We start from the raw sequence: 21,010 nt of genomic DNA on the forward strand, positions 1-21,010 counted from the left end.
GTTGAGTCCAGGCCCCTGACGGGCCTGAAGTCGGTCCCGGGCCCACCTTGCCCTCCCTTGGGAAAGGCAGTCACCATACACACCTGCACAGGTGTGGGCTGGGAATCACCACCACCAGGCTGGGGATGAAAACCTTTCCAATCCGCGGCTTGGGTTTCAGCCTTTACCCAGGAGGGGAATAGCTGGCCAGTAATCTGGCTGGCGGGTCTCACCTCAGCCCCCTCTCCAGGAGGTGTGGCCTATGCAAACGACATGCTAATTAGCTGCCTGCCATTAACCTGACACTAACAGCTCCCATCGCTGGCAGGTGAAAGCTGGCATTTAGCCAGGCCAGGGGCCTTCCAGTCCCTGAAGGGCGAGATGTGCCTCCTTGCCCACCCTTGTGTACCCTCTCTTAGTTAGTCCTTGTCCCTGAGTGACCACTTACAGGTTTTTTTGCCTTTGCTGTGCCCCCAACCCCAAAGCCCTTTATCTTACTGAGCTCCGTATTCTTTGAATACAAGTTCCAAAGCCCTCTGATTCCTCCTCCACCTTTGGGAGCGATTACTCTCCCAGCAAATTTTCTACACCCTGAACCGATAGGCCCTCAGTCTTCCTTCAGAGATGTGGGCATTTTCCTCTTGGGAGCATCTGCCAGGCCAAACCCAGCATCTCCCCGTGAACCCCTCCCAGGGCTTCTGGAGGCAGCTGAGGGTTGGCATTTCAGTTCTGGCAATGCAGCCTCACTGACCCCTGAATCCTTGAGCCAGCCCTAGGTTTGTCATGACCTCTGGCATGATCCCGCTGACATATCACATTCACATGCCACGGGGTGCCAGGCCAAAGACCTGGAGCCCTTCCCAAATGCCCAGCCACCCCTCCATCAGGTTCCAGACGCCCAAGTGTCCCATCTCACCCAACAGGTCCCGACATTCAAGGTCACACATGATACAGTATCACTCCAGGACAGTTTATGATGTGGCCTGCCCTAATTGTCTGGTACACCCCAGACACAGCCAGAATGGGGCCTACAGAAAGGTCTCTCCCAGCCGGGGAGGTGGACGAGACGGTCTGGGCCTCCCCAGCGCCCTTACGGTGGCTTCTAGCATTTCCAGTTCCTCTGCCTGTCGAACCTCCATTAGTGCCACCTGCTGTTCCAGCTTCCTCCGTTGCTCTTCCTGCTTCCGGTGGGCACCTCGGAAGGCCAGGACCAGGGCACTGGAGGGGATGAGTAGGCTGAGCCAGGAAACAGCCCCCCCTCCCACCAAATCAGGAGCTATGTGTTCCCAGCACCAGACGGGAGCTCTCCGAGCCTGAGTTTTCCTGGGGTCCCGTTCAGAAAGGGGCCGGCAAACACTGGGTGTCGGGGGAGGCACGGGATGGATTGGACCTGCCACCTACCTTACAGGGGAAGGCTGCAGGCCAGAGAGAGCCAGGGACACTTCTGAGGTCACGGGGCGGGGAGTGGGGGGGAGTACAGGGAAGGGAGACCCACCTGTGAGCCTTGCATAAATCGTTGTTCAGCTCGGTACTCTGAGCACGTCTGGCTCGCCCCTTCTGAGCCACCTGTTCCAGTTCCTCCCGCAGAGACTGCAGCTGCTCCCGCAGGCTCAGGGCCCTGGTGCAGGGGTGAGGAGAGAGGAGCTCATGGCCACAGCCAATCCAGTCTTCCTTCCCTCCACCTACCCACCTGTATTCCCAGGTGAACACACCTGTATGCAGATGGATGCCCGGCCCTCTGTGGCACACAGTGCCCCCGGGGATTCTCACATAGACCCGCCCAACCCATCCGTCCCAGCCCGGGACCGAGACACACACCGGTGAAGTGACGCTGCTAGTTCCTGGGCTAGAATCTCCGGGCCCTGCGCTTTGCCCACCTGGCCTCCATCAATGCCCCTGCTGCCACCAAGAACAGCCGGAGGGCCCTGTGGGAGGCAGAAGGGAGGAAAGTGACATTGGCTCAGGTGGAGCGTGTGTTCAGCCCAAGCCGGACGTTGAAGTCACCCAGGCTGTGGCAGCCACAGCCCCTGCCCTCACGAAGCCCCCAGTCTGATGAGAAACCCTAATGAGGACAAAACGACTCCCTAACGGGGAATCTCATCTGGAGGCAGGTGATATCTGAGCACAGACCTGCAAGAGATCATGGGCTTAATTAGACAAAGAGGGAGATGACCAGTGTTCCTGGCGGGGGCACAGCACCTACAAAGGCTTGGAGGTAGCAGAGGTGATCCAAAGGAGGGTTCTATAAGCTGCTGAAGGCTTTAAGCAGAGGACAGACATGATTAGATAGGAAGGGGCAAAAGGGAAGTCCTCAGGGTGGAAGCTAGAGCCAAAAATTTAAGAAGACACGAAGTGCGGGCTGGGGCTGTTGGAGGGGCGATGCCGCCAGAGTATGAATAACCCTGGGGGTGGGAAGCAGGAGGTACAGGTTTGAGTGGAAGACGCTAAACGCCTTGGGGCTTATTGGGCTCCAGACCTTCAGAGAAAACAAAACAAAAACCCAAAGTACAGGTATGAACTTTGACGTGCATTTTTTTCAATGTTTATTTATTTTTAAGAGAGAGATGGAGCGTGAGCAGAGAGGGAAGCAGCAGAGACAGAGGGAGACACAGAATCGGAAGCAGGCTCCAGGTTCTGAGCTGTCAGCACAGAGCCCGATGTCGGGCTTGAACCCATGCACCGTGAGATCATGACCTGAGCTGAAGTTGGACGCTTAACCGACTGAGCCAGCCAGGCTCCCCTAAACTTTGACATGCGCTCTAACCTTTCAACACATTTCTTTGTGCAGAAATGCAAGCCAAGGCTCAGAGGAGTCTGGGATTGACCAGGGCCACATAGCCAGCAGTATATGGCTATCCCCACCAGGTCCAGGAAGGGCCACTCACCTGAGACGACTCCTCTTCGTCTCCACTGCTCCCGCCTCCACTGCTGTCCCCACCACTACTGTTGGCCCCACCGGTCCGGAGCTGTGCCTGTTCCCACCGCAGCTGCTCTAGCAGGAGCACATGGGCTGGGCCCTGGGCCCGGAGGGCAGCCTCCTTCAGCTCCAGACCCCGCTTCTCCCGCCTCATCAACTGTAGCCGCAGCATCAGTTCTGCCAGAGTCTCCTGAGAGAACAAGAAGTGGGCAGAGAATTTGGGCCTCTGGGATCTGGGGAAACTGAAGGCCCAGGAGGCACCCAGTGAGGACTGGTCAGGCAAGAACTCAAACCCTCACCATGATCTTGTATGGTGGGAACTATCATCTCCTAAAAACGACAGCTATAGAAATCGTCGTTCAGAGAGCACAAATATCTTAGACGAAGTCAAGTGGCATCTCAGGGAGGGTCTGGAGTTTCTCCAACTCTAGAACCTCAGATCTTTCATGCCAGGGTATAAACCTCAGACTATGTCCCCCTGCCACCATCTCCTTTCCATAGGAAGGAAATTTGGGAAAGCTACATTCAGAATCTTCTGAGAAACTGAATTCCAGAAGACAAAGTCCTATTCATCCCTCAAAATCCCAGGCTCCGATTCCCTTCCCTCCAGGAAGTCTGCCCCCAGCCAGGTAGAACTCTCCTTTGCTACTTGGTCCCCCAATCCTCCCTCTAAGCCTCAGCAAAGGGCTTTGTCCCACCAGAAAAGACCGACACGGTGCCCGCTGCCCATGTGTACCCGTGTGGCCGCCAGGTCCCGCTGGATCTGCATCTTCTCCAACCGGGGTAGGACTGGGCCAGGCTGGGTCCCCAGAATGGCCTGCACCATGGCCTCCGCATGGGGCACAGTGGGCATGGGTGCCAAGGTTGGGCCAGGCTCTGGGGGAATCTTCACCAGAGCACGGCGCTCCTGGAGACGCTGGACATAGCCCCAGAGCTGGGTAGCCAGCTCCTGTGGTGTGGGCCGATCCACACTGCTGCCCTCGGGGCTACAGGAAACCGAAGAGGGGTCTGATGTCAACACGTGTGGCCATAGTTGTGCTAACTTCATGCCAACCCTGGTGGGCTTTGCCTTCTTCCGTCTTACGGACCGTGATGGGTTCTATGCCGTCTGTGGTGAGTGCTGTTATACCAACATGATGGACACCATAATATAAACCCCAATGGGCACCATTATTCATCAAGACAAGGTAGTGAACACCATCGTGTCAATGATTACTGTTGCTCATGCCATCGTAGTGGAAGCCACCACACCAACTCAAGAGGCCCTATCACTTATGCCAACATGACGGATGCCATCACGCCAACACAATGGGTACCATTGCTCAGCTGGCCGACTCTATTTGGCAATGTCATGCTAAGCCCCATGCGTACCAGCATCAAGCCAACCCCATTAAACACCATCATGCCAGTTCTAATCAGTAGGCACCATCATCCATCATCAAGCCATCCCTGGTGGGTCCCATACCAATCCCAGCGGCTGTCAACCACCCATGCCAACTTTCTTGAGTAGCCACCAGCCAGCTCTACCCGGGCCTCAGGCCAACCAACCACAGAGAGCCCCTACACCAACTTTGCTGGGCACGGCCAGGCCAAACCCCAACACGAAGCCAGCTGTGGGAGGCCCATTCTCTAATAAGAACCCCACTCACTGGCCCTCCCAGTTCTCAAGGTTCCCAGGGGTACCTTGGCTGTGGATTCCGTGGTGTCCCTCCATCCATGGCAGCCTCCTCGCGTGCCAGCAGCCTCTGAGCCTCCTTCTCAGCCACCTCCAGGTCCCTCATAGGGGCTTCCTCTCTTGCTCCCGAATCTGCCTCCCGGAGAGTGAGCAGGACTCCATACGCCTCCTCACAGTGCTCACTGTGAGACACTGATTCTGAGTGCTCTGGGACACCTGGCTCCATCTTGCGTGGGTGACGTCCCCACTTGCTCCTGGATCCTTCACTTCGTCCCCCAGCCCCCGCCCCTGGGAGCATGTAAACTCCTTCAGCACCCTTGGACTAAGTGGGAAAGTGCTTTCCTGCAAGGGCCCTGACTCCCTCTGGGATGGGGGTTCCTCCTGAGCGTGCCCATTCCCTTCCACACCAGTGATACCATGGGTGGGATGCACTGACCTGTACTGCAAGGCCAGACGCAGTGCTGTGGCTTCAGCCTCCCGCTGGCCCAGCTGCATGCTGAGGCCTTCACACCGGCCCTTGTACCCCTGCAGCACGGCTGACAGCAGATGGTTGAAACACTTGAGCTTCTCGATGCTCCTGCCTCCGAAGTTAGGGAAGGGGGGACGTGAGAGGCCCCGCAGGGCAGCCAGGACCCAACTGACTGCCATCCTCCTCCCCACTCCATTCCAGCTCCAGACTGGGGCTTACAGGCCAGCTGGGAAGGAAGCGGTGCCCTTACGAGCTCAGCACGGGTGGCCCTTACCCCTGGAGCCGTTCCGTCTGGCTTTCCATGATGCGCACCTCGGGGGCGAGGGGTTGAGTGCGGAGAGGCCCAAACATCTGAGTGCTGGAATCACTCCGGAGGCGCCGGAGCAGGGGGTGAGCCAGGGAGAAGGGGTCCTGCCAGAAAGAGGTTACTTGATTCACCCGGATTGTTATTGAGAGCCCAGAATCACGGATTTAGGCCTTTTGCAAGCCCAGAAGCTACTGGATTGCATGACCAGGATTTCAGTCTCACTGCTCCAAATCCCACAGATCTCAAGATTGTGGTTTTGAGCTTCCCACACTCACCTGAGTCCCCCAGGGCTCTTCATCTACCCCAGAACTGCTGGAGCCACTGCCCGAGCCACCTGCTTGGCCGCGGGAGGGAAGTGGAAAGGGCTCCAGCTTCATCAGGGAATCCTGGAGCTCCTGGACCTGGGGGTGGGTGGGAAAGGAGTATGCAGTAGGTTAGGCCTGGAGACTCCAACCTCCCAGCAGCCCCCCCCCTTTTTTTTAAGTTTATTTATTTTGTGAGAGAGAGAGCGAGCACATTCGTGCATGGGAGAGTCAGAAAGAGAGGAAGAGAGACAGAGAATTCTAAGCAGGCACTGCACTGCCAACACAGAGCCCAACGTGGGGTTCAATCTCACCAACCACGAGGTCATGACCTGAGCCAAAGTCAAGAGTTGGGCGCTTAACGGACTGACCCCCTGTGGCCCAGTCCTCCTTAAGAAGTGTTCCTGGGACAGGTGCCTGGGTGGCTCAGTCGGTTAACCATCCAACCTCAGCTCAGGTCACGATCTCACGGCTGGTGAGTTCAACCCCCATGTCGGGCTCTGAGCCATCAGTACAGAGCCTGGAGCCTGCTTTCAGATTCTGTGTTTCCTTCTCTCTCTGCCCCTCCTTCGCTCACATGTCCCCATGCATGCGCTCTCTTTCAAAAATAAATAAACATTAAAAAAAAAAAAAAGAAAAGAAAAGAATTAAGGATAGAACTATCACACAATTAGCTATTCCACTTCTGGGTATTTGTGTGAAGAAAATGAAAAAAGTAACTGGAAAAGATATCTGTGCCCCTATGTTCACTGCAGCCCAGGCGATCATTAGCAGATGAATGGCTAAAGAGCTGGTGTATAAACAGTGGAATAGTATTTGGCCTTAAAAAAGAAGGAGGGGTGTCTGGCTGACTCAGTCGGTGGAGCCTGTGACTCTTGGTCTCAGGGTGGTGAGTTTGAGCTCCACGTTGGGTAAAGATATTATGTAAAAATAAAACGCTTTTTAAAAAAATATACATTTTTTAATGTTGATTTTTGAGAGAGAGAGAGTCGGGAAGGGGCAGGGAGAGAGAGAGAGACACACACACAGAATCCGAAGCAGGCTCCAGGCTCTGAGCTGTCAGCACAGAGCCGATGCAGGGCTCGAACCCGTGAACTATGAGACCATGACCTGAGCCGAAGTCGGATGCTTAACCGACTGAGCCACCCAGGTGCCCCTCCTTTTTTAAAAAAAATTTTTTTTAATGTTTATTTATTTTTGAGACAGAGAGAAACAGAGCATGAGCATGGCAGGGGCAGAGAGGGAGACACAGAATCCGAGGCAGGCTCCAGGCTCTGAGCTGTCAGCACAGAGCCTGATGCAGGGCTCGAACTCATGAACCGCGAGACCATGACCTGAGCCGAAGTCGCTTAACCGACTGAGCCACTCAGGCGCCCCCCCGTTTTTAAAAAAAAAATTTTTTTTTTAACGTTTATTTATTTTTGAGATGAGAGAGACAGAGCATGAACGGGGGAGGGTCAGAGAGAGGGAGACACAGAATCCGAAACAGGCTCCAGGCTCTGAGCTGTCAGCACAGAGCCCGATGCGGGGCTCGAACTCACAGACCGCGAGATCATGACCAGAGCCAAAGTCGGCCGCTCAACCGACTGAACCACCCAGGCGCCCCATCCCCCCCCCTTTTTTTAAGAGAGCAAACAAACAGGGAAGAGGGGCAGAGGGAGGGAGAGAGAAAGTCTTAAGCAGGCTCCATGCTGAGCATGATCCCAAGACCCCAGGATCATGACCTGAGCTGAAATCAAGAATGGGACGCTCAACTTACTGAGCCACCCAGGTGGCCCTAAAAATAAAATCTTAAAAGAAGAAGAAGAAGAAGAAGAAGAAGAAGAAGAAGAAGAAGAGGAAGAAGAAGAAGGAAATCTTGCTATTTGCAACAACATGGATGGACCTTGAGGGCATTATGCTAAATGAAATAAGTCAGACAGAGAAAGGCAAATACTTTATGACCTCACTTCTATGTGAAATCACAAACAAAAGAAGACGGAACATCAAACTCACTGATCCAGAGATCAGAGGGGTGGCTGCCAGAGGTGGTGGGGGTGGGGAGAGGAATGTGGAGGGGGGATTTTCTTTCCCAGCCAGGAAGTGGGCCCCACCCCTCAGGCTGGGCTCTGGCAGTCCCACATCTTGCCACCGGGTCCTGCCCGACTTGAGGACCTGTTTCCCACGATCTCTTTCAGCCACATGGCTTTAGATTGCATCCACATGCTAAAGAGGCCCAGATGTGTTTCTCCTACCCTGACATCTCCCCCGAGCCCCGGACTCAGACACAGAACTGTCTCTTTGATGGCCCCACATGGGTGGCTCATGGGTGCCTGGTGCTGGTTAGGACCCAAACAGCTTCTGGTCCCCCTCCCACCACACCTGCCCCTCCTGCAGCATCCCCATTTCTCGTCTCCAGCCCCGCGGGCTCCCAAACCAGGACTTGTCCTCAACCCTTCTCTAGCTTTCAGACCCAAACCTGCCAGCAACACCTTCCACACCACCCAGTATCTGCCCACTTCGGGCCGCCTCCACAATTTCCACCATCTGGTGTCTGGACCAGTGCCTCCTGGATCTCCAGGAGTCCGCCCTCGCCCCTCCCACAGGCTGTTCCCCCCGTGGCCGCCAGAGGGCGCCTGTGAACGCACCATCAGGTCCCGCCCCTTTTTGCTCAGAAAAATCCTCCAGGATCCCCGCGGGCTCAGAGAGCAAAAGCTCAACTCCCAGCGTCCCCAAGACCCTGTAAATCTGCCCCCATCACCAGCCTGCCCTCCCCTTGGCCTCTTCACAGTTCCTTTTTTTTTTTTTTTAATTTTTTTAATGTTTTATTTATTTTTGAGACCGAGAGAGACAGAGCATGAGCGGGGGAGGGGCAGAGAGAGAGGGAGACCCAGAATCCCAAGCAGGCTCCGGGCTCTGAGCTGTCAGCACAAGGGCCCCACGCGGGGCTCAAACCCACCTATGGTGAGATCATGACCTGAGCTGAAGTCGGACGCCCAACCCACTGAGCCACCCAGGTGCCCCTCCTCACATTTCCTTGAATCACACTCCTGCCCCAGGGAGGGGGTTCCTGCTCTGCCTGGCATGCTCTTTCCCCAGATCCTTGCATGGCTCCTCCCTTACCTCCTCATTCAAGTGTCACCTGCTCAGGGGGTATCTCTGACCACCTGAACTAAGAAGGCAAGGGAGTTTTATTTACTCAGGGCCAGCAGTCAATGCTCTACGAAAGTTTTTCTTTTTTTCTTTTTTTAAGTTTATTTCGTTTTATTTTAATTCTTAATTTTAAAAAAGCGGGGCTCGAACTCACCGGCACCCCTAAATGGGTATTTATTTTTGAGAGGGAGCATGCGTGCGCACGAGCGGGGGAGGTGCAGAGAGAGAGAGAGAGAGAGAGAGACAGAGAGAGACAGAGGATCCGAAGCAGGCTCTGTGCCGACAGCAGAGAACCCGGTGCGGGGCTCGAACTCATGAACCTGTGAGTTCATGACCTGAGCTGAAGTTGGTCACTTAACCGACTGAACCACCCAGAAGCCCCTCCATAAAAGTTTTTCTAAGGAGCTAATGATTGAACGTTGCCTATGCCAGGCGCACCCCCCACCCCCCTTAGACAGAGAGCTCTGGGAAGCAGAGCTCCCCCACTCACCTCCCTCTGCAACGTCTCCTTTTCAGCCTGGATGGCCTGCACGGAGGCCTGCACGCGAATCAGCTCCTCTTCTCGGCTGCCCAGGGCCAATCGCAGCCAGGCATTCCTCTCTGCCAGGCGGGCTGCCTCCCTCTGGCAAGCCCCTGCCCCCTCCTCCTCCAGGCAGGGCTTTGGTCCTGCCTCACTTCTGTCCTCTGCCTCCACAGGCCCAGGACAGCTTGGGGGCCGGCGGTGCCAGGCCGCAGCAGCAGCCTCCAGCGAGCTCAGGGCATGCTGGAGAATCTGAAACACATCAGAGGCTCCAGGCCTGGGGGGGACCAGCTCCCCGGGCCGTGGGGCTACATCTGTGGCCTGGGGGCCTTCCTCTGCAGGCCCATGGGGTCCCTTGAGAGATGGGGCCGGTCCTCTGTTAGAGTTCTCTTCAGCCTCTTTGGCGGGCCTGTGGTCAGGTGAGACAAGGAAGATTCTGGAAATGGGGTCATCTGGGGTAGCTAACTCACGGGGGCTGTATTATCCAGGGCCTCGCAAGTTGGGCTGATGAGGACAATGGGAAGCTACGGCATGTGTGTGAGCAAGGGAGGAACACAGGCAGACCTAGGGGTAGGGAAATTGTACCAGAGCTAGAGTGGGGAGCACAGACCAAGTGGGCCTTACCTGCCTCCCAAGCCCTGACCCCTGGCTTCTGCCTCTGGCCCCAGCAGCTCTGGCTTGCAGCTCTCCTGAGATGGCACAGGCCCCGACTCAGAACTCCCGCCGGCTGCCTCGGCCTCCTCTGAACTCTCTGCCACAGGATCCAGCTCCCCCTGAAAATGACCCACGGGACCAAGCTCTGAAGCCAGGCAGGGCTATGAGTGGCCCCAAAGAACCGGGTGTGGCAGGGAGGGGAGCACTTACAGGTGGAGCGTGCCTCCCTCGCCGGCTTCGGGGTCGTGCGGCCCGGGAACTCATTGCTGTCCAGAAGTCAGTCCTCTGGATCTAACTTCTTCCTCTCCCCCTGAAACCACCGCCTGATCTCAGCTCTTGTCCTGGCTGTCCTGGGTAGCCTTAATTTCTTCCTCTGTGAAATGGGCATTGATTTCCTCCCTTTGGAAGGGATCTTGGGTTATCAATGTTGATTTGGTGCATTTGAATGCCTCCCTTGACAGGCAGCTCACTATCTCAAAAAATTGTTCTGACCTCCTCTTCTCCTCTGCCTCCTTTATCTTTCACTCCCTCTGTGCTCCCCAGTCTGGGCCTGGCTTAACAACTTCAAGAGTCACTTCTCCTCCCCAGGGCTCTTTTGAGCCAGAGGCCCCAATCTTGGGATTGGGTCCCCTCAGCCTGCTCAAATTCTAGTCCTCTGTGCCTCTGGGAGCCCCTTGGTCAGCAGGCCAAATCCCTGGACATTCTTGGGGTAGCTCTGACCACTGCCTGCTGAGACCTGGGCTGGCCAAGGCTGGCTCGGGAGGGGCCAGGAAACAGGAAGCCCCCTCCCCTGGTCATGTGACTTGTTATTGTGCTGTTTCCTCCTCAAGGGCATCAGCTTCCTCCAGTCCCATCAGCTGGGGACACGTGTCCGGCTCCTGAGGTGTCAGTTACTCCTCACCTCAGCCTCTGATCTCGAGTCTCCTCCACCTCTGAGCCTCAGTTTTCTTATCTGTAAAATGTGTGTGGGGAGGGGGGGGCAGTAATTATAGCATTTTTCTACAATGCCGTGGAAATTTTAACAAGCAATTTGCACATGGCCAAGCATCATCCAGGAACTGAACTGTAATATTTCCACTTGTTCCCTACCTCCCTGGCCTTCCCATCTCTGCTTTCTCTGCCAGCTGCCGTTTCTCCTGTGTAAATGTTGGATTCCTCAGAGCCCAGATAGTCCCTACATCCTGCCCATTTTCCCTGCATCCGTCTCTAAAGGCCCTCCTCATCTCCATCCATAATAAGAGCCCAAGCCTCTCCCCTCCTACCTGGATGCCAGCCCAGCTCCCTCCCTGGACTCTCCAGCCACCCCTCCACTCCCTTCCCTACCCAGGTCCCAGAGACAGAGACCTCATTGTTCACCTCCTCTGCTCACACACCATCCATGACTCCCCATTGCCCTTGGGAAATATTTCAAGCTCTTCTACCTGGCTTTCGAGGCCCTTAACAATTATGCCTGCTGCCTGCACCCTTGTATACTCCATGCTTTAGCCACGATGACCCCCCTCTCCTCTGTAAACAGTTGAAGGTTCACAATCCTTATACCCCAGGACCTTTGGTTATGCTGTAATCTCTGCCTGAAACACCCTTCCTTGGGGGCACCCAGGCACATTGAAATCTGTGCTCTTAGCCTCTGCTCCAGCCATATTAACCTGTTTAAAGGCTCTGCCACTCCAAAGTTCTTGCAAGCCTCCGGATCTTTGTGAAGGTGCTTCCTTCTTTCCGGAATGCCTTTCATTCTCTTGTTTTTCTGGCAAGTTCTCCATTCTTGAAGACTCAGCTTACATAGCTCCTCCTGGATGTCAATCCCCGGAGCCTGGCTTATGAGGGCAGGTTTAACTGACCCTTTTACACACACACACACACACACACACACACACACACACACACACAGAAACTGATACTCGTGGTTTTTTTTTTTTTTAGGTTTGTTTATTTATTTTCAGAAAGAGAGTGCAAGCGGGGGAGGAGCAGAGAGAGAGGGAGAGAGAGAGAATCCCAAGCAGGCTCTGCACTGTCAGTGAGGAGTTCCACGCCGGGCTCAAAGAACTCACAAACCATGAGATCATGATCTGAGCTGAAATCAAGAGTCTGACGCTTAGGAAAAAAAAAAAAGTCTGACCCCTAACCAACTGACCCACCCAGGTGCTCCTCAAAGCGTGTTTTTCCTTTTAATTTTTTAATGTTTTATTTATTTTTGAGAGAGAGAGTGAAACACACTTGAAAGAGCACAAGTGGGTGAGGGGCCGAGAGAGACAGAATATGAAGCAGGCTCCAAGCTCTGAGCTGTCAGCACAGAGCCCAACACGGGGCTGGAACCCACAAACTGAGATATGACCTGAGCCGAAGTTGGACGCTTAACGGACTAAGCCACCCAGGCACCCCCCCCTTCAAAGTGGGTTTTAAATTGTGTGGGGGTGGGGTGCCTGGGTGGCTCAGCTGGTTAAGCATCCAACTTGATTTCGGCTCAGGTCATGATCTTACGGTTCATGAGATGGAGCCCCACTTTCAGCTCTGCTCTGACACTGCAGAGACTCCTTGGGATTCTCCCTCTCTCTCTCTCCCTCTCTCTCTCTCTCTCTCAAAATAAATGAATAAACATCTTAAAAAGTACAAAGAAAAGCAAATGACAATCTTTTTTAAAAAAATGGTTATGGGGGTAAGAGGAGGAGTGCGCATGAAGAAGAAAGGGTGGTTTGAAATAGTTTGGGCTCAAAGGTCTGTAGAATAAGGAACAGAATTAAGTAACTGGGAAGGGCCTGGCGCCTGGGCCACGCCCACCTCGGTCCGCAAAAACCCGCCCCTCATTGAGGGCTAGGTCAGCTCCACAAATCACCAATCAGCCCCACCTCGTCTTCTAAATCCCGCCCAAGTCACCTGTGTTCAGTTTATCACATTGCAAGTGGCCTTCTCCCTCCCTGTGAGCCGACTCTATTGAAAGCCCCACTTCACTGAGCCTTGTTCCAGCCTATCAGGGTAGAAGCGCTGACCAGTGTACCTGATTCGGCCAGAAACATAAAAGCTCTGGCTATTCTTCCTTTAACCAATCACATTCCAAACCCCACCCCCTAGCACAGCCCCAGCCTATCAGCTTTCAAGGCTCACCAGCCTTCCCTGTTCGGCCGTCCGCTCGCCTGGCGGCTTGCTGGACTACATTTCCCAGGAGGCGTCGCGCCCGCGCCGCACTGCTTCCGGGCTGCGAAAGATGGCGGCTTCCTAGCCAGGGCTCGACTGAGTTGGAGGGAGGCTCCGGCTACGGTGAGAAGCGGTTGGGTGCTTGCGGTCCAGTCCCTAGAGGTCCAGCCCCTAGCCTTTCCTGAAGCTTCCGCCTTCAGCTCTGGTTTCTCCTGCAGTTTTCTGGTTTCTCCTCCGTCTGTCTTGCTGAAGCTAAAGCATTGTTTTCCTTAGAGATTGTGGGGGTTGCAAGGCTCACAGAGACCACGGGGACATCAGCCCACACCCATGCCCAGACAGGGAAACTGTTGGTGTCCATCCTCAGGGACCTTTAACACCTAGATTCTTGCCCTTCCTTTGTGCAGACACCCTCTAGACAGCCCACTGTCCCCTGGAGACGAACCCAGAGGTAATTATTATTACTATTTAATTCTTTTTTTTTTTTTTTTTTTTTTTAAGGGGGCACCTGGGTGGCTCAGTCGGTTAAGCCTCCCACTCTTGATTTCGGCTTAGGTCATGATCTCTTGGTTCATGAGATCAGGCCCTACGACCGGCTCCGTGCTGAATGTGGAGTCCACTTGTGATTCTCTGTCTCCCCCTCTCTTTCCCTCTCTCTCTCAAAATAGATAAATAAACCTTTTTTTAAAAAAGATTTTAGTTTTAAGTAATCGCTCCACCCAGCGGGGGTCCCCAACCCACAACCCCAAGATCAAGAGTGCACGCTCTACCCACTGAGCCAGCCAGGCCCACCCCAGCTAATTATTCTCTTCACCTTAAAATGAAAACTGTCAATTATTTTACCAGCAAAAAGAGGTTTGGGAGTAGCAGAGAATTGCAATGCAGAATACAGGAGCTATAGTAAAACCTTAGGCAAGTCCAGAACAAAGGAGAGGAGTGCTCTTTTATAGAGGAAAGGGGAATTGGGGGGGCTGTTAAAACCCCAAAATCCATTAGAGTACACTGGGAATTTGCAGTTTAGTGGCTTTTCACTGGCTAAGTTATGACAGTCTGTCATTGGCTGGGCTGTTGGCCAGGCACTGAGAAAATGTTTCATTTTCTTGCAGGATTAGTAAAATACAGTCTTCCTGTTGGGAATGCGAGGTCTCTCTCTTGCGGTTGGGGTCTACGTTTGTAGTAGTGCGTGAGAGCGCCCCCTTTTGGCTTCTGCACTCCATTTTAAATGAAGTTTCCTGTATTCAGTTTCCCACAGGCATAGCTAGACCCAGGTGGGCAGAGATACAGCTGCCATTCTCTGGGTGAGCAGCACTTCAGGAGGGCTGCTTGGAGGCAAAAGAGACTCCTGGAAGCTCTTGACTTCTACCCTCCTAGCTCTGCAACTCTAACGAATCCCTCTTCCCTAATGGCACTATTGGAAGTCCCAGAGATGCCCCTCACTGACCTGTGTTGGGTCATGTCACATCTCTGAGCCATTCGTGGTGGCCAGCATTGTTCATTGGCCAAGGAGAGGGGCGGGGTTATCTCTGCAGAAAAAATGGGAGATCGTTACCTGAAGTCAGTGGATGCCCGGCACCCATTCCACAGATGAGGAAACTGAGGCCAGAGAGGAGTGAGTTTTACAGTCATTAGGCAGTTCGTGCCGCGTCCTGCCCAGTAACCAAATGTTTTTAAAACCCCTAAGGGGAGGAACCTGGCTTCCCCCAACCCTACTCCATCCAGCCACTCAGGGGCCATGGAGGTGGCAGAGCCGAGCAGCCCCACGGAGGAAGAGGAGGAAGAGGAGGAGGAAGAGGAAGAGGAAGAGTCAGCCGAGCCCAGGCCCCGCACACGCTCCAATCCTGAGGGGGCTGAGGACCGGGCACTGGGGGCCCAGGCCAGCGTGGGCAGCCGCAGCGAGGGTGAGGGTGAGGCGGCCAGTGCTGACGATGGGACTCCCAATCCTCCCGGAGCTGGCCCCAAGCCCTGGCAGGTGCCCCCGACAGCCCCCGAAGTCCAGGTGCGGACGCCAAGGGTCAACTGTCCAGAGAAGGTGGTAAGTGTGGGGCTTGGCCTGTGGCTACGAGGTATTAGGGAACCGTAGGTTTAACGTTCTTGCCTTTCGGGAGTCACTCTGCAAACAGTCACTCCGTAGGCGTTTTCTAGAGCTGCGACAACAAATTACCACAGGCTGGATGACTTAGCACAACAGAAATCTATCCTCTCACTATTCTGGAGGCCAGGAGTCTGGTATCAAGGTATGGGTAGGGCCATACTCCCTCTGGAGGCTGTAGGGAAAGATCCTTCTTTGCCTCTTCCGGTCCTTGGGGGCTCCACACGTTCCTTGGCTTGTGGCCACATCCCTCCAATCTCTGTCTTTCACACAGCCTTCCTGTCTGTGTTGGAGTCTTCTTTCTCTTATAAGGACACTTATTGAATCGGGATCTTTATCTTATCTCAAGACCTTTGTCTTCGTTCCATCAGCAAACACCCTAATTTCAAAACAAGTCACATTCTTATAGGGCGTGTCTTTGTGGGGGATGGGACTCAAATCAACCTGCTATACCAGACATTCGCTGGCTCATTGATGCCCTCATAAACCCGGACTCCTAGGCTAGTTTCCCCCGAACTGCTATCTTCCAAGTAGATTGCTTGGCTGAGAACTGGGGCGGGTCCATCATACCACCTTTTCAGACAGAGCTGCTTAGAGAGGGCCCGTGCCGTGCGGGCCGGGGTTAATGTCCAGGCACAGTGCCGTCACCTCCCTCCAACCTTCTTGCAGATCATCTGCCTGGACCTGTCAGAGGAAATGTCGCTGTCAAAGCTGGAGTCCTTCAATGGGTGAGAGGAGCATTTGGGGGCTTGAATACGCAGCCGCGGCTTGGGGCTGAGCCCAGAAAACTCAGGGCTTCCTCTCTGAGACCCACACAGCTTGGCCTGGCTTGGGGCTCGGCGCCATCAGAGTAGCAATGACACCTGATAACAATAGAGCACAGCCCGTCAGGGCTCTGTTTCAAGCATGTGAGAGCTGTCATGTGCCTCCCACATCACAGCAATGACTCAGAAACTCTGAGAAGTAAAGTGACTTGCTCAAGACCTCACAGCGAAAAGGCAGAGCCAGGATTCAGACCCAGGCCTAGCTGACCCCGAAGCCCGTGGCTTGAGCAACTGAGTCTCTGTGGGGCTGGGTGGCAGGGCCTGGATGGGGTCTAAGGAGTCCTGGGGGATATTGAGGACAAGCCTGCCTTCCCCTCACTGCTCTCCCTAAACATCTGTGGCCGAGTGAAAGTCTGGGGGAGACCTCATGCGGATCCATTGTGAGACCCAGGCTGGCCAGAGGAAGCCATTTGGAGAGGGCAGAAGCTGGAGAGGGGTGCCTGGGCTCTGCCTCCTCCCCGCGGCAATACCTGGGCCTCCAGTGCTTAATCATGGAGTTAGCAGACGGTTCCCTAGGATTGGCAGGTGAGGATACACCCTCCAGGCCAGGAGGCCTTGCCTTAACTCTCTCTGCCTCCCCAGCTCCAAAACCAACGCCCTCAACGTCTCCCAGAAGATGATCGAGATGTTTGTGCGGACAAAACACAAGATCGACAAGAGTCACGAATTCGCACTGGTGGTGGTGAATGATGACATCGCCTGGGTGAGGCTGGGGCAGGGATCGGGGCGCCTAGGGGCTCCCCGGGGGTGGGGAAGTACCTCGCTGAGGCTTGTGCTTCCCCGCAGCTGTCCGGCCTGACCTCTGATCCCCGCGAACTCTGCAGTTGCCTCTATGACCTAGAGACGGCTTCCTGCTCCACCTTTGGTATCCTTCCAGGCAGGGTGCCCTGTGGCGGGGGCTGGGCTGTTCTGTTGTCTTGGAACCCCCAGAAGTCCGGCTCAGGTCCAGACCCCAGTTCTGTCACTACAAACTTGGGCAAGTAACCTTGAACCTCAGTGTTTTCATCCCTCTGTAAAACCTTCTTCCCCCTAGGGTTGCCGTTAAGGTAACGTGTGTGTATTTTTGAGAGAGAGAGCACACGCGAGCAGGGGACTAGCAGAGGGAGAGAGGGAGACCCAGGATCCGAAGCAGCCTCCAGGCTCTGAGCTGTCAGCACAGAGCCCAACGCGGGGCTCGAACTCATGAACCGCGCAATCAAGATCTGAGCCGAAGTCAGACGCTCAACCGACGGAGCCACCCAGGCTCCCCTGCTGTTAAAGTCATAATACAGGAAAGAAGAAAAAGGAAAAAAAAGCTGATTTAGACTCTAGATGTCAAAACCACACTCGTGGTGTGGAGTATTCTGTGCAGGACCAAGTATACAGTTGGTGCTCAATAAATGGCAATACGTGACTGAAAAGTCACAATCACCGTTATAACTCCCCCAACCTGGGCACATTTTATGTTAATTTGAACGCAAAAGGCTCACATGCAGCCCAAAACTTAGATAGAAAATAAGTTAGAAAACAATGCTGTGGGGCGCCTGGGTGGCTCAGTCGGTTAAGCGTCCGACTTCGGCTCAGGCCATGATCTCGCGGTTCGTGAGTTCGAGCCCTGCGTCGGGCTCTGTGCTGACAGCTCAGAGTCTGGAGCCTGCTTCGGATTCTGTGTCTTCCTCTCTCTCTGCCCTTCCCCTGCTCACGCTCTCTGTCTCTCTGTCTTTCAATAATAAATAAATAAATGTTAAAAAAAAAAAAAAAGAAAACAATGCTGAGTGTTAGGAGGTAGGGAATGGGGACACCTCACCCATGGCTCTCATTGTGAGGACAGCTGCCCTGGCTGGGAGGGAAAGAGGAACTTTGAGTCACCCAGGGTTTTCAGGGCATCCAGTGCTGGCTTTCTGTTTTGTGATCTATGCTGAGGGAAAACAGGCTCAGACAGGGCAAGTGACTGGGCCAGGGTCACACAGCATGTCTCCTGCACAGTGGTACCCAGCAAGTGTGAAGGTGCTTAGGCTCTCCTGTCACCAGGATGATGCTCTACCCATGCTCTGCCACCAGCCTTCTCCTTAGCATCCCTGCCAGATCTGGAAGGTCTCTTCAGCCTCATGTAAGTACTGCCTTCCCCTCATCTCGCCTTCCATTTTAGTCTGCGACGGCCCTGAGGTCCCCCATACCGTTGTTTTAATCCAGGGGGCAGCAAAGTGTCCGTAAAGGGCCAGACAGGAAACATTTCCGGCTTTGCAGGCCATGTGGTCTCTGTCACAGTGACTTTGATTCTGCTGGAGTAATCTGAGACCGGTCACAAACCATACCTATCCCAAGTAGCTGTGGCTGTGTACCAAAAAAACTTTACTGATGAACACTGGACTTTGAATTTCATGTCATTTCCACGTGTCGCAAAATGTTCTACTTTTGAATTTTCCCCCCAGCCCTTTAAAAACGTAAAAACCAAGTTTAGCTTATGGGCCCTAGTAGTCCAAACCCCTGTTTTCCCCAGCCCCCTAAAATGGGTATGGACCTTGTTTTGCCTCTTCCATCGTGATTAACCTGGTACAACTGTCTCAGCAAATTTTGCCAGTGAAGCCGTCCTGTAAAATACTCAGTGGAAGTCATGCTGGATCAAAGGGGTGTGTATTTTTAACCTGCTAGGCTCTGCCAGAGAACCTTCCCGGGAAACCAGCCCTGTGTACCTCCCCCGGCACCGGGGTTGTTCGCGCTGCTGAAGGTTCTGTCTGATGGTGGCAAGGGGTCACCTGTTGCTTTCGCTGTGCTTTTCTTTGAGCCTTTTTTTTTCATTCATTTGTAAGCCAGTCAGTGTCCCTGCAGTGATTTGTCTATTGGTCCCCTTTGCCTGTCTTCCTAAGGAGGTGTCAGGTTTTTTCTTATTAATGATCAGATTTGCTTTTCACATATGAAAGACATCAGCCCTCTGTCTGCCTAATGCCCTCCGCCTAACGTGAGATCCAGCTGTGGCCGATGGGGGACCTTGGTGCTAACTTAGCAGATAAGATTGGGTCCCCGCCTTAGAGTCTTCTGGCTTGGTGGGACAGGTGCACCTGAGGTCAGCGATGCGGGGGGATGTTCAGGATCGTGAGGGTGGTCAGAGCAGGCTCCAGCTTTGGGGTCAGCGAAGTCTCCCTGATAGAGCAGGAGAGGTCAGGCAGAAGGGTGAGGCTGGGGAGGCAGAAGGAACAGCATGTGGGAAGGCTCAGAGGCAGCAGTGAACTTGGGAAGGGTCATGTGGGGCTTTGCATGCCCATTGAAGGCCTGGGCTCTCTGAGGGTGACAAGAAGGGCGGATCCCCAGTGTTCTGACCTGTCCCCCACCCTCCATTATGCAGCCAGCAGAAGACTGAGCTGCCAGTCACGGAGAACGTGCAGACAATTCCGCCCCCGTACGTGGTCCGCACCATTCTTGTCTATAGCCGTCCGCCCTGCCAGCCCCAGTTCTCCCTGACGGAGCCCATGAAGGTGAGTGAGGCCCGGGAGAGGGAGGGATATATGCAGCCAGCAGAGTGGTGGCTAGACCTGAGGAGGGACTTCCTGGTCACGAGAGCTGGGTGCCTCTAGGCAGGTTCCCAGAGTCCAGGACAGAAGCTGGGGAACTGTCATAGGGGCATGGGGTGACTCGAGCCCTGAAGGCTGCTGTTCTGCTGCAGAAAATGTTCCAGTGCCCGTATTTCTTCTTCGATGTTGTTTACATCCACAATGGCGCCGACGAGAAAGAGGAGGAAATGAGCTGGAAGGTGAGAGGCTGTTGTGCGTGTGGGTGGCAGGTGGGTGTAGATGGGGTGTCTCAGAACCCACCTGCCCTGGGCCTAGGGAATCCCACGTCCATTTTGCAGCCCTGGAGCCCTGGCCCTGCTGGGTGTGGTCATTTAGTCATCCCACAACCATTTCTGCCTGGCTGCCGTGAGCTAGCGGGGGCCGTTGCGATGGTGGCCCCTTGAGCACGCAGGGTCCTGCCCACCTCATCCTTAGCTTCTCCTGCTTCTCTCTTTCTGCCTTTGCTCTCACAGGGCCCTGTGCTTGGAGCACCCTTCCCTCCCTGCCTTCCCAGGCCCTGCTGGCCCTTTATATCCCAGCCCTGACCTAGCTGTAGGACCTTGAATAGGCTACTGCCCTCTGAGCCTCAGTTTACCCAACTGTGAACAGGCGGAGTTGAGACTGGCTCCTACTGCTGCCTCGGCACCCAAACCAAAAGTCTCTGTTCGTCAGGGATGATTAGCGTGGGGGCTGGCGGTAGTCTGCGTCCACCTGTGCCTCTCCAGACTAGGGGCTCCAGGCCTGAGACCTCCCGGAGTCCCTGACACGGGGTGGGTGGCAGGGAACATTTGCTGACTGCGGGAATGCCTTCTTTCTGGCAAACTCCTCTTCATCCTTCAGAACCTATCTCTGATGCCCCCTCCTCAGGGAAGCCCTCCAGGGGCAGAGAGGGTCCGTCAGGGGAACCTCTGCGTCAACAGCCCCTCTCTGGCCCCACAGGACATGTTCGCCTTCATGGGCAGCCTGGATACCAAGGGGACCAGCTACAAGTATGAGGTGGCACTGGCTGGGCCGGCCCTTGAGCTGCACAACTGTATGGCTAAGCTGCTGGCTCACCCACTGCAGCGGCCCTGCCAGAGTCACGCCTCCTACAGCCTGCTGGAGGAGGACGACGAAGCCACTGAGGTTGAAGCCACTGTCTGAACCATCCCCGTGCCTCTCGGCCTTCCTGTGCAGTGAAACCCTTGGCTTGGAGAATGGTTCTCAAACCAGGCTCCGTGGCACCCTGATGGGGAGGGTTCCAGGAGGCTCCCGGGGCACCTGGGGGCCCTGGCAGGAAACTCAAGATTCCAGGAAGCATCCCAGGGACCCTGGGCACCCATTCCCGGTGTTTTCCAGCCCACATCCTGTCGCCAGTTTGTGAACTGTAATTTGTGTTCTTCTTTGTGTGTTTTGATCATCAAAGTAAAAATCTGAGAATCCCTAACCCAGCTCCACAACAGTTACCTTGTGTTCTGGGGTCTTTTTTGGTTGCAAGTGACAGAAAACC

At 54.5% G+C, this 21,010-nt stretch overlaps 2 protein-coding genes across 4 annotated transcripts; one reads left to right on the plus strand and one right to left on the minus strand.

The window, feature by feature from the left end:
• Positions 1-931: 931 nt before the first annotated feature.
• On the minus strand, positions 932-10,722 carry USHBP1 (USH1 protein network component harmonin binding protein 1). Its single transcript, XM_060630572.3, has 12 exons — positions 10,166-10,722; positions 9,926-10,074; positions 9,272-9,710; positions 5,623-5,748; positions 5,315-5,451; positions 5,008-5,148; positions 4,580-4,753; positions 3,633-3,882; positions 2,865-3,086; positions 1,798-1,904; positions 1,475-1,597; positions 932-1,197 (listed from the first exon to the last, which is right to left on the minus strand). The coding sequence occupies exons 1-12, from the start codon at positions 10,217-10,219 to the stop codon at positions 1,008-1,010; spliced, it is 2,112 nt and encodes a 703-aa protein (XP_060486555.2). The 5' UTR covers positions 10,220-10,722; the 3' UTR covers positions 932-1,007.
• A 2,356-nt stretch (positions 10,723-13,078) lies between these two features.
• BABAM1 (BRISC and BRCA1 A complex member 1) lies at positions 13,079-20,962 on the plus strand. Of its 3 annotated transcripts, none has more exons than XM_060630575.3 (10): positions 13,079-13,207; positions 13,489-13,532; positions 14,753-15,113; positions 15,840-15,898; positions 16,577-16,697; positions 16,781-16,859; positions 18,059-18,083; positions 19,317-19,446; positions 19,635-19,721; positions 20,461-20,962. In XM_060630575.3, exons 3-10 carry the CDS (start codon positions 14,814-14,816, stop codon positions 20,662-20,664), a joined length of 1,005 nt encoding a protein of 334 aa, XP_060486558.2. In that variant the 5' UTR covers positions 13,079-13,207; positions 13,489-13,532; positions 14,753-14,813; the 3' UTR covers positions 20,665-20,962. The 3 variants fall into 3 exon arrangements, with proteins under 3 accessions (XP_060486558.2, XP_060486559.2, XP_060486560.2); XM_060630576.3 differs by having other exon boundaries at positions 14,763-15,113; XM_060630577.3 differs by having other exon boundaries at positions 14,801-15,113.
• Positions 20,963-21,010: the final 48 nt, after the last annotated feature.

The sequence above is a fragment of the Panthera onca genome, chromosome A2, assembly GCF_046562875.1.
Source record: "Panthera onca isolate mPanOnc1 chromosome A2, mPanOnc1 haplotype 2, whole genome shotgun sequence".
In the NCBI taxonomy this organism is placed as follows: Eukaryota; Metazoa; Chordata; class Mammalia; order Carnivora; family Felidae; genus Panthera; species Panthera onca.

Coding starts and splice junctions, on each gene's coding strand:
- BABAM1 (XM_060630575.3), top strand. CDS start 14,814: ATGGAGGTGGCAGAGCCGAGCAGCCCCACGGAGGAAGAGGAGGAAGAG. Junction 16,698..16,780: donor TGAATGATGACATCGCCTGG/GTGAGGCTGGGG, acceptor GCTTCCCCGCAG/CTGTCCGGCCTGACCTCTGA. Junction 18,084..19,316: donor GAAGGTCTCTTCAGCCTCAT/GTAAGTACTGCC, acceptor TCCATTATGCAG/CCAGCAGAAGACTGAGCTGC.
- USHBP1 (XM_060630572.3), bottom strand. CDS start 10,219: ATGAGTTCCCGGGCCGCACGACCCCGAAGCCGGCGAGGGAGGCACGCT. Junction 1,598..1,797: donor CTAGCAGCGTCACTTCACCG/GTGTGTGTCTCG, acceptor CCCCTGCACCAG/GGCCCTGAGCCTGCGGGAGC. Junction 1,198..1,474: donor GATTTATGCAAGGCTCACAG/GTGGGTCTCCCT, acceptor CATCCCCTCCAG/TGCCCTGGTCCTGGCCTTCC.